This window comes from Cavia porcellus, unplaced genomic scaffold (assembly GCF_034190915.1).
Source record: "Cavia porcellus strain 051 isolate PalLab524CR breed Dunkin Hartley unplaced genomic scaffold, mCavPor4.1 scaffold_15, whole genome shotgun sequence".
In the NCBI taxonomy this organism is placed as follows: Eukaryota; Metazoa; Chordata; class Mammalia; order Rodentia; family Caviidae; genus Cavia; species Cavia porcellus.
Window position 1 is genome coordinate 67,224,963 of NW_026947498.1, and position 15,101 is coordinate 67,240,063.

At 35.6% G+C, this 15,101-nt stretch overlaps 1 protein-coding gene across 7 annotated transcripts in view; it reads left to right on the forward strand.

Annotated features, from left to right (window-relative positions):
* Positions 1-10,937, forward strand: part of Stxbp5l (syntaxin binding protein 5L) — a 375,791-nt gene extending 364,854 nt beyond the window's left edge. For all 7 annotated transcript variants that reach the window (XM_063225050.1, XM_063225052.1, XM_063225055.1 and 4 more), the window contains 2 exons: positions 1,178-1,398; positions 1,964-10,937. In XM_063225050.1, the coding sequence (XP_063081120.1) occupies positions 1,178-1,398; positions 1,964-2,005 (263 nt within the window). In that variant the 3' untranslated portion in view covers positions 2,006-10,937. The remainder of the gene's footprint in view (positions 1-1,177; positions 1,399-1,963) is intronic.
* The last annotated feature ends 4,164 nt before the right edge of the window (positions 10,938-15,101 follow it).

Consider the following 15,101-nt stretch of genomic DNA (forward strand, 5'->3'; position numbering starts at 1 on the left):
TCTTGAACTTTTAACTATGCAAAAAGATCTAGCTGCCATTATATAATGAAGTATTATTTGGCCATAAAAAGAAAAGAAGTACTGGTACAAGTGACAACATGGATGAACATCAGAAACATCCAACAGAATCATCAGGTCAGACACAAAAGTTCATGTATGTGATTCCATTTATCTGAATGTCCAGGAAAAGCAAATCTATGGAGACTGAAAGCAGCTCATTGGTTACTGGTACTGGAATAAGGAAAGAAGAGTGACTGCTACAGGATGTGGGGCTTTTAGGGGAACAATCTAAAATCAGAAAGTGGTGATAGCTGCACAACAGCCAGTGAGCTGAGCACTTGTTTAAGGATGAACTTCAATAAGGCTCTTATTTTTAAAAAGATAAGCCAATTATGGTGGCACACACCTCTAATCCCAAACTGTAACTTCAAGGCCAGCCTGAACTACATAGTCAATTCAAGACTAGCCTGCATGATACAGTGAGACACTATCTGAAAAAACAAAAAACAAAGAATCTAAATTGCATCTCAAATGTTATTTTGTTGGAAATGTTTCTGGCAAATTTCTGGCAAGATACCTATTTCAATAATTTTCTTACTTCATTGAAGCGATTCAGACTAGTTTTGTTGGTCACTAGGAAGTGTTAGCCTTTTATGAAGCCACATTATCTCAATGTATACTAATGTCCATTATTTATATACTATATTCCTGTTCCCTATATTCTAGTATTTACAAAGAGAAAAAATCTGAGGCCTATAAAGGCTGATAAATCAAGATGAACATGAAAGTTTGGAATAAAGATCTGGGCAAGAAAGTTAAGCAAAATATCAGATCCTAAAATGGGTAAAACATGAGGGCTCATGTTTTGAGAGAATGACAGTTCAGCTGTGTCAAGAAATGCAGTTACACTTTATTGTGTGGAAACCACCCCAACCCAAACTCACAAATGCATGTGGTAATAGTATTTTTCTGAGTCTCTTTCTTAGGACTTTTTTTTTTTTTTTTTGGCTAAATGCTAGCATCTTCAAACACATACATAGAACAAAAGCAAATATGTCACTCTTCTAATGAGAATTATGACAATAGAATGTAATATAAATATTTGTTTTGGTGATAGTCTTGACTACTTAAATTATTTTGACAAAATGTTTTACATTGCTATGGCTTAAACTCCCAGTTGGGGAAGCCACTGCAGGAAAAGCATCCCGTAGCCTTGCGCAACACATCCCTGGACCAGGCAGTATAGAAGGAATGAAAGGTGCGGCTGGAGGGGTGATGGGGGAGTTGACCAGAGCCCGGATTGCATTAGATGAGAGAGGACAGAGACTGGGAGAATTGGAAGAGAAGACTGCAGGCATGATGACCAGCGCAGAAGCGTTTTCCAAACACGCTCATGAGGTAAAGTGCCCAAACATGTGTAGGCATATTCAGACAGCTGTAACTTTAAATTCTTAGGTCCTGCATGAGAAAGCTTAGCCACACCTAAATATAATGCTTACCAGTAAGGATAAACTGAAAGCCTTAAAAACATTCTAAGTATTAAAAGTGTTATAAATCTCAGATTGGGGAAATGGTTTTAACCATAATGTATGAATACTTTTTCCCTTAGGAAATAATTAAAATTACCTATTGGATCTGAAAAGTTGTTTGCAGTATCAGCTGCACACAGTGTGTATAAGTAGAGTATGTGTGTCTCTCCCCCCTAAAGGGCAGTAGAGGTTGGGATCCACATGCTCTATTTTGTCTTAATCATTAAAATCTCTATAAAATGTCTTTATAGCTTGATTGGGTGCTTGGTTTTTAAACCTTTCTCATATGTACTTTATTCTACAAAATAGAGCATCTTGTTTTATTATATATTTTGAGATTTAGTTAAATATGTTTCACTCAATATGGGCTTGCTTTGAATAGTACTATTAGAGATGTTTTTAGCATTTTATGCTGACTGTTTTTCTCTTTACAGTTAATGCTGAAATATAAGGATAAGAAATGGTACCAATTCTAAACTTCTAAGGACGCTGTGACTACTTTGAGAAACCATTATTCAGGGAAACCAAATTTATTCCCAGCAGCTCTATTCAACTGCTAGAAGCCAGTTTCTTCTACAAAATGTTCCACTACGTCCATCTGAAGTTATTGGAAAGGAGATTTATCAAAGACACTACAACCCAAAGGCTGGAACCCTGGTTAAAATCCCAAGATAATGGTTGAATATGCCTTTTCCCATGTGGAATGGAGCTATCACCTTGGCATGTGATTTGCTAAAGATTTACACTTAGAAACTATGGGGAATCTTCTTTCGATTTGAAATTCCTGTACAAACAAAAAGCATTAATGCACTTAATGAAAAAATTTGCATGATAAATTAACATCTTAAAAGGAAAAGGAAAAAAAAGCATGTTATGACAGAAGAAAAAGATTTATGATAAATTATTTTTATAAATTGGGCCATACCCAACAACTTAAAAAATCTGCATTAGAGGGTATCAGTGCATTTCAAATATATTTGCCATACCCCACTGAAAAACAAAGCAAACAAAACAAAAACCCAGAATTTTCTTCTCATCTGTAACCTTCATCATGCTTAGAACACGGAATTCTTACAAGAGTCTGGTCAATGTTCTTCTCTCTGTGTTGGATTTTACACCATTCCCAGTTCTCATTCAAGAATTGCCAGTACTATAAATTATTCCCAACACAATTATTGCCATTGCTGTCACCTTCAGAATGGGTTGCTATTTTTAGTCATTAACCATGCAAGGTTGGGTCCCCTAAAAGCATTTTTTTCAGCCTGGTTTGTATTCTGCAAGGGAGTTGGCTATAGGTTTGAGAAACTAGACTATTAGAACAAGGCAGATAGCTTTAAGAACTGATTTCAGGCTTCCAAATTTCAGTTTCTAATACGTAATATTTTAAATTTTCCATCTATATCCATGCCTGTCAGCTACACAGTATATTACTATTCAAACCCAGTAGGGTCTGTAGCCCCAAGGTGCTTTCACAGCCTGACATTCACAGACTGTGAATGTCACAGCCTGGTCATTCTCTTTAACATAATTCAGTAAAACCTCAGTTAATGTATTGGGAAATGGATTCTGATTTATTACATTTATGATTATGGATTTTATTAAAAATTATTTTTTGGTTCAGAACTTAATAATGGAAAGATTTATAAAATGTGGTGTTTTGCTATCTTGGCCTCAGTCCTCATTATGAACAACAGAAATACATATTTTAATGATATAAAAAATCAATAATTTTGTCATTAATCAAGTCAACTAATATAAGCTACAAAATTACAGCAATAACTACCAAATACATGTTCCCTACTTAAAATTCTCAATAACAAAGCATCCCCAGCAAGATAAAAGTGGCCATCATAAAAGAAGAGTACTAGAGACTGACAGATGAGGACAACTAGCACTATTTAACTTGATTCTGGAAGTCAAAATTTAGAGGAAACATCTGGGTATTCTAGGACCCATCTTACAATATGCTGCTCCTTCAAAAAGAATCTTAATGGTATGGGTTTGACTTATTGAATTTTGATTAATCAAGGTCATACTGGATTTACAGCTGTGTTTCTTAATAATTCACCATTTTCCTGGAGTCTTCAGTTATTTTCATAGCCAAATTTTTTTTTGTTTTGTTTCGTTCCTTTAAAATGTTTTCAGTAATTCCGAAAACAGAAAAGATGATTGAAAGAGTCCAAAAATGTATACTGGGATAACATTTTGCAGAGTCCTTAAATATGTCTGGCTTCTTTTTTAAAAACACTCTATGAATCTCTCAGACTCTCATAGGAGGTGACAGAATCTGGCTAGAAATACAGACATGATATATAAAATTTACAGTGAAAATACTACAGAAAGTTGAAGCTAGATCTAGAAGAGACTGACAACCAAATTGTAATGTACTTTTTCTACCATCAGTCTCAAGGACCCGGTTTTCTGATTTTTCTGAACAAAACACAGTATCATTTCTAAATTTTAAAAATGACCAAGAAGAGTGAAAAGTTGGTTTATTTTATAAATAATGAAATTCAACCTAATGTAGTAGTAAATTCAATAAATACACTAGAGCCCAGTAAGATTTAACTTGTTCTGGGCTGAAAGAGTAGCTAGTGATAGAGCATTTCCAAGCCATGCACAAGGCCCTGAGTTCTACCTGCAGCACTGCCAAAAATAGGGATTTAACTTGTTTTATATCAGGATTTCGTGATAGCAGCACTATTAGCACAAAACTTTCTGTCATAGGAGATTGTCCTGTGTATTATAGGATGTTAGTATAACATGCTTGGCCTCTACCCACTAGTTGCTAATAGAAACCCCTAACAATGGCAATCAAAAATGTCTCCCACCATTCCAAATAGCTCCCAGTTGAGAGTCACTATTCATCTTTCAAAGAAACAGACTTGAAATATATAATACATGTCCTGAGTAAAGCTGCACATAAGTGCATATTGTCAGCAAGATAAAGTTTTGGACCCCAAATTACATGTGTGGTTCATATGCAATAAAAGACAATTTTGGAGAAAATATTTATGAGCCAGTGAGGAAACAATATTATTGAACAATTTAAAGTACACAGAGAAAATATCAAAAAGGGTATTATGGCCTTTTACGAGGAAAGTGTTTAAATCTCTTGCTTCAATAAATAGACCAAAAGCTTATTGTTAACACATCATCTGGAAGCAGATAAGTGCTTCTTAAATGTCTGAAAAGATCAGGTTCCACTAAGTGATTTAAATGTGCTTACAAAATTGTTTTTAGAAGCCCTTTCTTAATGTAAGGGTAATTTCCTCCCACAAACTTCTGATAAGTGGAATCCAAATTAATGAGGTTTTGCTGTATCAAAATTATTTTTGTAATTCAAAAAGATAGCAATAAGAAGAATCTAATGTGATTTTTCTCTTAACTTTTCCATTCTATTGCACTAACATTGGCGCACACACACATTAACCACCATCCATTTTTTATTGCATCATCTTGGAAAACAAATACTATTGATCTGTGTAATCCTTTGCATTGTCTCATATTTTCTCTGTCCTGGAACATACAAAAAAATCTCCTAGTAAATTTAACACTGATGCAGGTGATGACCCTGAGCCTTGGATGTCATAGAAACTATATCTACTAAGGTGGATTTAGAAGAAAGGCTTGCAAACTACAGTCTTGACAAGTTGACTTTACTTCCTTATTACACCTTTCATAGATAAGCCCTTTTTACTGTTCCAGCAGAAAATAATCTTTCTATTCATCAATAATAATCTATTTATTTACTTATTCTAAAAAGTAAAGTGAGCAATATTATTGTTTGTTCTAATGATAATGTAAGTAATGTGAAATCTTCCATTTATCTTGGGATTTTGAGAATGATTGAGCTACCATTTGTGTTAATCCCCTACAAAAGCAATACTGCTGACTTTGCTTCTTATACTTCATTAAGTCTATGGCCATACCAACCTGAAGGTGCCTGATCTCATCTGATCTCTGAATAAGCAGAGTTGGGCCTAGTTAGTACTTGGATGGGAGTTCTGTACTTCATTAAGGCCCAGAGAAAGTGTCTCCATCACAAACAGGGTCGTTGTCTGGCATGGTTTTAGTAGGACAGTGACAGAAATGAGTGAGATGTATTCCAGCATTTAAGTCATAGAGATAACTTTTCAAATCTTTTGGAATTTACTCTTTGCAAATCAAAATCTACACCTTATCTCTCAAATTTTTAAGGAAATTTTAAGGGAAAAGCTCCCAGTTTATATGTCTCCATATGCAGTTTTAAAGATACTGTCTATCATTATCTACATGACTTTGAGAGAAAAAAGGAGTAAGATTAGGCCTAAGATTAGCTGGAGAAGATTCAGAAGGTACTTTCTGAGGTTCATGGCTGTAAAATATTTGGACAGATGAGGAAATTAAACAGGTCAGGAAAAGTAAACAAAAAATCCTCTCCTTGCTTTAGGATTGTTGGAACAAGCCAGGAATATATCTGTAGGATCACAGCCGGCCCACATGTAGAAAATAGACAACATTGTTCAGACAAGACCATGCCAAAGGAAGTTAGCACAGCACCTCAAGTCTTTCTGTCTGCATTAGGGGAGATGGGGTAACCTTTACAGTTTCTTCACCACCCAACCTCATTTTTGGCTGGGTGCTATGTGCTCCAAGTGCTGGAAATATTTGTCATGAACTTAATGAGCATTAACTCTAATATGCTCCATTCCAGGGAACACGGCTGTCAGCATAACATGTTTTGTGTTATGTGTGTAGAAATTTCTTCCTAAACAGAAGAAATGCAGATGATGCCTGACTTGGGAAAGCTGAAGCAGTGCCAGTGTGCAAGAAACTTTGATTTGGAGGATAGATAGATACCTGTAATGATGTATTTATCTAGAGGAGTGATTCTTAACCGTGGCTGTATGTAACAGTCACTGGAGATTTTAAAATTCACAATTATATCACAATTCCTTGGAGTGTGAACCAGACTCTAGTCTTTTTAAAAGCATCCAAAGTGGTTCCAGTATCTAGCCAAAGTGTCTGCCAACTAAGTCAGACCTATTTGTGCACCTTAGCTGGTGTGCTGGACTCAGAGAAGGCAACATGTAATGATACAATGTTGCCTGCATTTGTGTTTATTCTGTGCCTCTCACAGAACAAAAACCTGAGTGAATTTCTCACCAGTGAGCTCCCCATTAACTCCTAGAAACTCTGATGTTCCCCTGTGTGAATTGGCCATGAATTATTTGAACTGGATCCAACTTACAAATTTTTTATTATCTTTTGTATGTGATATCACAAGATACCAGAAATACATCTCACAGTAGAAAGCTAATTGGAAAACTAATTCTTAAAGTTTGGGCAGTGGGGACTTTCAAAATAATCATTTACCAAATTAGGTCCAAATTTAGCAATCATTCTTATTTTAGAGGGAACATAGGTGCCAGGAACCTGTTCTACTATAGATTTATTTTATTAGACTAGGTATTAACAAAAAGAACTTTTCCTTTTTTATTGTTTTAATCTTATTGTTGTTTTAATCACAAGCTCCCAAAGCCACTTAAGTTGATTTCTTCCTTATTAGATAGGTATCTAAAGAGAAAAATGCCTAGAATTTACTGTCCGACCTCCAATTCCCTGAAAGAGTGTGTATCACTTTGAGCCGGCCCATCAAAGATAGCAATGCACAGTGACAAAAATTCAGAGTAATCTCTTGTCCTACTGCTTTCCCTCTGGTTTTGGCCCACCCTTTTCAAATGCAAAGCCAGAAAATAAGGTGGTGGTTTCGTACAATTGTACACAGGATCAAAATCCCTAATAACCTATAATTTTTAGTACTTAATTATGTGATGTTTTATTCTAGGAAATATGAAACAGATGACACCATTGATGTATCTTTCTTTCATCTTCAGAATTTTTGCATCTTTTCAGAAAATGACAAATTACTATTTTTCTGTTGCACTCAGCAATTGTGACTATACTTAAAATTCTTGTAGTCTGTAGCGATATCAATAAAATTGTATATGTTTGTACATAGATGCTCTCTTATGTCATGATGTGATACATTACTAAAGATTTTGCCATAATTAAGGATAGGTAGAGATGAAACCTTTCTTTGTAAAGTTTTGCGATGTATAAATGTTTTTAAAAGGAGGGATAAGGTGGTATAGCATATTCATGCTAAAAACAAGAAACCAACAGCAACAACAACAAAAACTAAACTGAAGTTCCTAAAATTTACTGATTTTACTAGGGTTTATTAATGCAAAGAGCTAGAAATAGCCATTCAGTTTTTCTGTTAAATTGAAGAGATGTGTAATGTTTTATTGAAACACTTTAAATACAGTTTTGGAAGGTGTTGGTTGAATTCTACCTTTGGTAATAGCCCAGCATAAGAAGCTGAGAATTATTTAAATTCCAACTTAAAAAGAATTTAAACACAACATACAGAGCTGATCTTTGCTGCCTCATTTCTTTTTCATGCAAGAAGTCAAACTCATATTGTCTTGTGCTACTGCCTATTGGTCATGAAGAGACCCAACAGTCCAGTGTATCCTCCTTCAGTTTTCATCACTGTAGTTAATTCTTTTTCCAGCACCTTCTATTTACATTGTAGCCTTAACCAACTTAACTTATTCTTCCAAATGCTGAATATCTCAGGAAATTTTGCCCACAATCATAATTTTCTCCTAGTCTTTCTTCCATATAAAACTTGAAAAAGAAATAATACTAGGCTACAATTTTTTAAATAGCATCAATATAAAAATAGATACTTTAAATATACAGGTACCAGTGTTTCTTTCAGAATTAAAAGGATAACTTCATCTTATCCTTCAATTATGATTTCTCAAGCTTCACAAACCTACCTTCAATATTTAAAATACTGATTTGACTTTCTCCTTTCCTCCCTCTCACTTCCTTTCTCCTCCAACTTCTCTCTTTCCCTTCCTTCTCCCCTTCCATCTTTCTTTATTCCATGCCTCCCCATTCTCCTGCATCTCTGTTCTAGCTTCCTTCTTTTCCATCCATTTGTTCAGTTAAAAAATCAACCACAGAAGTAATTTGAGTGTGTTTTTGTTCAACTTGTGGGTAAAAACTTAGACGGGTCCTTTACAATTCAGAACTCATTGTTTAGTGTGGGTTTTACGTATATTGAAGAAACATTATCATACGTAAGAAAGTTTACTGTGATGGCCTGAGGGATTGTTTATAGTCATTAAGGTTGATTCTAAGACTGAAGAGTTAAAAAGCATAGCTCATGAAGGAAATCTCAGCTATTTTCATTCAGCGTTCCATGCTGTGGTACATGAAGATGGATTTTATTTAGGTGTCTATCTTGGGAACCTGAGGCCTGCAGTTGAAGACAGCTTACTGTGAGTGATTGGATCATGTTTTTTTAAACTACATTTTCGGATCAACCCTCTACAGGTTTTATTTTCAAAAAAGACTTTTGTGATTTGAAAAGAAGTCAACCACACCTGATGAGGTTGGTTATGGGAACTCCATGCGATGACTAATCGGCATCATGGCAGGGTGAGGGACAGCACCCAGGAGGACAAGGTTGGGTGAGGTGACAGGGCCAGCATGCAGGCAGTCAGTAATGGTGCAGTGTGAGGCCTGCATCGGAGCCCCGTGGTGTCAGAGGAGTGGCTACATACAGGGTTTGACCACTTGAGTAAAAGTACACACAGTAAGGGAGCGAAGTCTCTCATTGTTGAAGAAGAAAGTACAATTAAAAGAGAAAGCTAAAACTCAAAAGTTCTGCTGTCCTGTGGCACAGGTGACTAAAGTTAACAACAATGTGTATATTTCAAAAGAGCTAAAAAAGAGGATTTTAAAATGTCTTTCAATAAAGAAATGATAAGATAGTTGCTGTGATAGCTATGCTAATAAGCCTGATTCAGTCATTCCATAATGTATAGGTATATGGAAACATCACATTATATCCTGCATATGTATATAGTTATTAAAATAATCAAACTTTTTTGAGACAGTGTCTTGCTATTGACCTGGACTCATTATGGAGCCCAGGCTGGCCTCAAATTCAGCAATCCTTCTGCTTCGGCCTCCTGAGTGCTGTAATTACAGGCAAACACCACCATGCCCAGCTTAAAATAATAAAACTTTTAAAGGCAGAAAGCAAAAATAAGTCCTGTAGCACTGGATCTAAATTTGGACTTCCAGAATTATAGAAGGTAGATAGATCTACACAGTTCATATATGCATATGTAGAATAAATGTGTGTGTTGTACACATATGTGTATTTCTTAATTCTGAACACCAAGAAGATAGGAGAAATCCCTGATCCTCAGAAGTAACAGGTACGACTAGTACATGAATTTCTATTATTAAAGAAATGGCTGATTTCAACACTGAAACATAATCTTGTGCTAGAAAACAAAGTATTCAAAGAAATATGGAGACATGTCAAAAGATGCACAAGCCAATTTAAAAGTACCTACCTACCTAGGCCAAATCAGGAGTAATTCAAGTACTGAAAGTAATGATAATACTCACAATGGATGCTGATACAAATAAGGAGGAAATAAAGCTACACAATAAATGATAATGGAATTTTAAAATTGCCACTTAGTAACTAGAGTAACAATATTTTGATTTACTAGATGCTACAGCTAACATGGTAAAGTGAGACTATGATTTGCATAGTCTCAAAATATCTTTCCCCCCAAAGTTTGTTAATCATAAAATGTACTTTTACGGGGCTGGGGATATAGCTCAGCGGCATAAGCGCCTGCCTTGCAAGCAGGCAGTCGTGAGTTCGATCCCGGGTACCGATGAAAAGGAAAAAGACAAAAAAAAAAAAAAAAATGTACTTTTACAGTAGAGAAACCTGGCAGACGCTATCTTAATCAAATAATCAGTTTCTCCAACAATATTGAGCAAATTACCACCTTGTGCTGCCCATAAGAAGAACATAGCATCAGCTGCGTGATATTCCTGCCAGAAAAATACATAACCTGGGCCTAATCTAGAGGATATATTGGAAAAAACTAAATTGAGTGACATTCTTTAAAATTTGTATTAAAAATTTTCAATGTCCTAAAAGTCAAGGAAAGATTAATGTTCCATCCAGATTTAAGGAGAAAAGAAAATGCAAATGGTCTGCAACACGTGGTCTTGGATTGGAGTTTGGAGCAATTTAAGAAACTTTGACTTGACTGGGATTCTTTCCACTATTCTTGAAACTTACTTAGTTTTGAAATTATTTAAAAATAAAATTAAAATATTTTCAACTGTTGTATGACTTTCAACTCAGTAACATTGTCTTCTGTCAATGCAAATGGACAGCTCAAAGGATGGTTTTGTGAACTGGTTTGGGAATATAACCATTATGCAAATTCTTAATGCTTTCATTACACAAATAACCCATGAATGCATATTTGCAATAGCCATGTAATAAATTTAGATGAGATAAAGCAAGTATTTCTCTTGGTCATTTCTTCTATCCAAAGTTATCAGTTATTAGCTTGCTGTGATCCCTTCCCAGCCTTTTTCTATGTTTCAGACTGCTATGTTGCATGTACCTAGTGCATCCTAGGTTACCAGCTCGTGTCTGTACTTGTGACTAATTCTCTTAATTCACTAAATGATTCCTTAGTGTCAATAAACCATAGTTTGTTACAATTCTTCTGCTAATAAATAGTTTTCCCTACTAGTAAATATCTCCAGTCTTTTAATATTAACGTAGACTGCATCAAACATTTGTACATTCACTTTGCAAATGTGCAACCATTTCTCTAAGGAAAATGGGAAGTTGCATTCCTGAATCAAAGAACATGCTCTTTTAAATAAATGCTAACAATTAAACACATTCTTCTTCCAGCAGGGTGTAAGAATGACTGTGCCTGTTCATTCTTGTCTCTTTTTATTTTAATCAGTTTATTTTTTACAATATAACAACAAAATTAGTATTTGTTATTTTAATTGGAATTTTATGATTACTAGTGACATTACACAGCTGTTTATGATTATTTTCTCCATTTTCTTTTCTGTAACTTGTTCATAATTTCTATTTTTTCTCTAAATAGTTTTGTCATGGCCCTGCTGCAGAAAGAAACTGGACTACCAACCCCCACCCACAAAATTTGGTTTTAGATGCTGAGACAGGAAACACCACACAGACCCCACGAACATAAGAGAGGAGTGTTGTTTGCATCCTGTGGCTTCTAGAGAACATGGGAAAGAGCCAGCTGGAGGGCTCCTTCTGGTCAGAGCATCTCCAGAGTTTGCAGGAAGGAGCGTGTGTGGTTTGAAAACATCCCTGGTGTCAAAGGAGCATCTAGGCTTCTCAGTGTACCTGATACAGGGCAGAGGGAAAGCGAAAGGGGGGGGGGGTTAAAACATCAAACAAAGGAGGAGTGAAAGTTTGCTCCAGGTTGTCTATCATTAACTTGGATTACAACCCTGGAAATTAATGTAATTTAATTCTTGTTTAACTTTTGGTTTCTGGAGAATGTGGGCATTTAATGCACAATCGTACGTTGTTAATGGGATTCACAGTTCCACACAGGCACACAGTGTGCAGAGTGCACATCCATCCTCCTCCTCCTACTTTTTCTCCCTTCTCCTCGATCTAGTATCCTTTCCAGTCTCTAATAATCACTCATTGTGGAATTTTTGTTTTTGTTGTTTTGTTTATCAGTTTCCACAGAGAAGACTTGTATTGTCTTTCTGTGTCTGGTTTATTTTGTTTAATATTATGTCCTCAGGTTCCATCTATTTTTATGTAAATAACAGGGTTTTATTTGTCTTTATGGCCAAATAATATTCCTTTGTATATAGGTGCTATATTTTTGTATGCTTTTTGTCGATGGGCCCTGGGCTGATTTTTGTCTTAACTATTGTGTACAGTGTCACCAGAAACGTGCGACAGGAATCTTTTCGTTTGCTGGCTTTGTTGCCTTTGAATATATGCCCTGGGGTGAATTAGATAGGTCATGTGACAGTTCCACTGTTAGTTTCCTGAAAAACCTCCATACTATTTCCATAGTGGCTCTCTAATTTACATTCCCATAAACAGTGTATAAACTTTTTTCTCCATATCCTCACAACATTCGTTATTGTTGTTGGGTTTTTATTTATTTATTTATTTATTTGTGTTTTTGAGACAGGATCTTGCTATGCAGTTCAGGCTGGCCTTGAGCTCACTTTGTAGCCCAGGCTGGTCTCGAACTGACAACGATCCTCCTGCCTCAGCCTCCTGAGTGCTGGATGCAGGCATACGCCACTACGCCTGGCTGTATTTCTTCTTTTTAAAAATGTCTATTTGGATCATGTGCCCATTTTTGTTGTTGTTGTTGTTGTTGTTTTTGTTTTTGTTTTTATCGGTACCAGGGATCGAACTCATGACTGCCTGCTTGCAAGGCAGGCACTTATGCCGCTGAGCTAAATCCCCAGCCCCCTCGTGCCCATTTGTAAATGAGGTTACTTTGTTTTATATTATACTGTGTAGTTCTTTATATATTCTGGATATTGACCCTCTGTCAGATGGATAGCTGACAATTTCTACTAATCTATAAGTTATCTCCTTATTGATTATTGTCTTTGCTGTGTAGGAGCATTTTAGTTTGATGTAAATCTCACTCCTGAAGTTTTTGATTCTGTTTCCTGTGCTCCTGGTATGTTGACCCCACATTTTCAAGTAGTTTCAGCATTTCAGCTCTTACGTTACACTTTTCAATCTTTAGTGAGACAGTGTAGTGCAGGCTAAGAAGTAGGGGTCAAGTTTTTGACTTCTGCACTTAGATATCCCTTTTCCCGAGCACCATTTTTGAAGAGGCTGTCTTTTGTCTAATATATCTTTTGGGGGCCTTTCTCAAGAATCAATTGACTATAGATGAGTGGTTTTGTTTCTGGATTTTCCATGCTGCTTCACTGGTCTTTCTGTCTGTTTTTATGTCAGTGCTTTTTGTTGTTGTTACTTTGGCTCATATACATCTTAAGTATTGTGATGCTCTAAGTTGGTTCTTTTTGCTTAAGATTGCTGTGGTTATTTGAGGTCTTGTGTGTTTCCATATGAATTGAAAGTTGTTTTTTCTGATTCTGTGTAAAATGTCACTGTACCTTGACAAGGACTGCATTGAACCTTTGGACCGCTCTGGGGAGTATGGACTTAACAGTCTAATTCTCCCCCTCCATGAATAGAGGCCTTCCCAGCAGTTAGGGTCTTCAGGATTTTTCATCAGTATTTTGTCAGTTTCATTGAGTTTTTCAACTCCTTATTGAAAGTTTACTCCTAGGGTTTTTCTGTTTATCTTGTTATTGTTCTTTCTGTTTGTTGGTTTTATCTTTTGCTTTGTTTGTTCCTATTATGAATGGGACTGCTTTCATGACTTCCTAGCCCATTCATTATTGGTGTACAGAAAATCTACTTGTTTTTGGATGTTGATTTTGTATCCTGATACTTCACCTGTCTTTTGGTGGCCTTTTTTTCTATGTATAGAACAATATTATGCAAGTGGTGATAACTGTGCTTCCTCCTGTCTAGTCACAGTGTCTCTTCTTTCTTTTGTGGAACTGCTGTAGCTAAAATTTCTAGTACAAATTGGGTAAGAGTAGGGAGTCGACCCCCTCGTTTCATTCCTGATTTTACATAAAACGCTTTCAGTTTTTCCCCCGCTCAGTATTGCTGGCTATGGATTTGTCATGTATTATGTTGAGGTCTGATATTCCTATACAGTTTGTTGAGGGCTTATATCATTGAAGGGATGTCAAATTTTTTCAAGTGTTTTTTCTTCATTTATTGAGATGATAATTTGCTTCTATCCAGCACTCAATTTATGTGATGAAACTAATTTGAACATGTTGTGTGATATTTTTGATGTGTTCCTGAAGTAAATTTGTCAGTGTTTTGTTGAGGGCTTTTGCATTTATGTTTAGTAGGGATATTGGCCTCTTTCTTTTTGCTTTTTCTTTTTCCTTTTTATTTTTGTCATTGTTACTGTATCCTTGACAAGATAATGCTAGCCTCACAGAATCAGTTTGGAAGGATTCTCACCTTTCACTTGTGTTAAATAGTTTGAGAAGCACTGGTATTAATTAGTTCTTTTCACATTTGATACAACTTAACAGTAAAGCCATCTGGCCCTGGATTTTTCTTTGTTAGAATTTTTATTACTGATCCAATCTCTTATTATTGGTATATTCAGGGTTTTTGTATCCCCTTGGTTCAATTTTGATAGGTTGTGTGTCTGAAAATTTATTCTAGATTTCCCCATTTGTTAGCATATAATCAAAATAATCCCCCAATTATCCTTTGAATTTATATAGTACCAGTTGTAATGTTTCCATTTTCATCTCTAATTTTGTTTTATTTGGGACTTCTTTTTATCTTTTGGTTACTCTAGCTAAATATTTTTCAATTTTATCTTTTCACTGAATCAACTGTATTCATTGATCTTTTATCTCTTTCTACTAAATTTGGGTTTGGTTTGCTCTTGCTTTTCTAAATCCTCAAGAGGGATCTTTCGATTATTTGAAATCTTTTTTTCAGTGGCATAAGCGCCTTCCTTGCAAGTCATGAGTTCGATCCCTGGTACCAATAAAAATGAAAAAGAATTTTTTTCTTTTTCTTTCCCTTTTTTG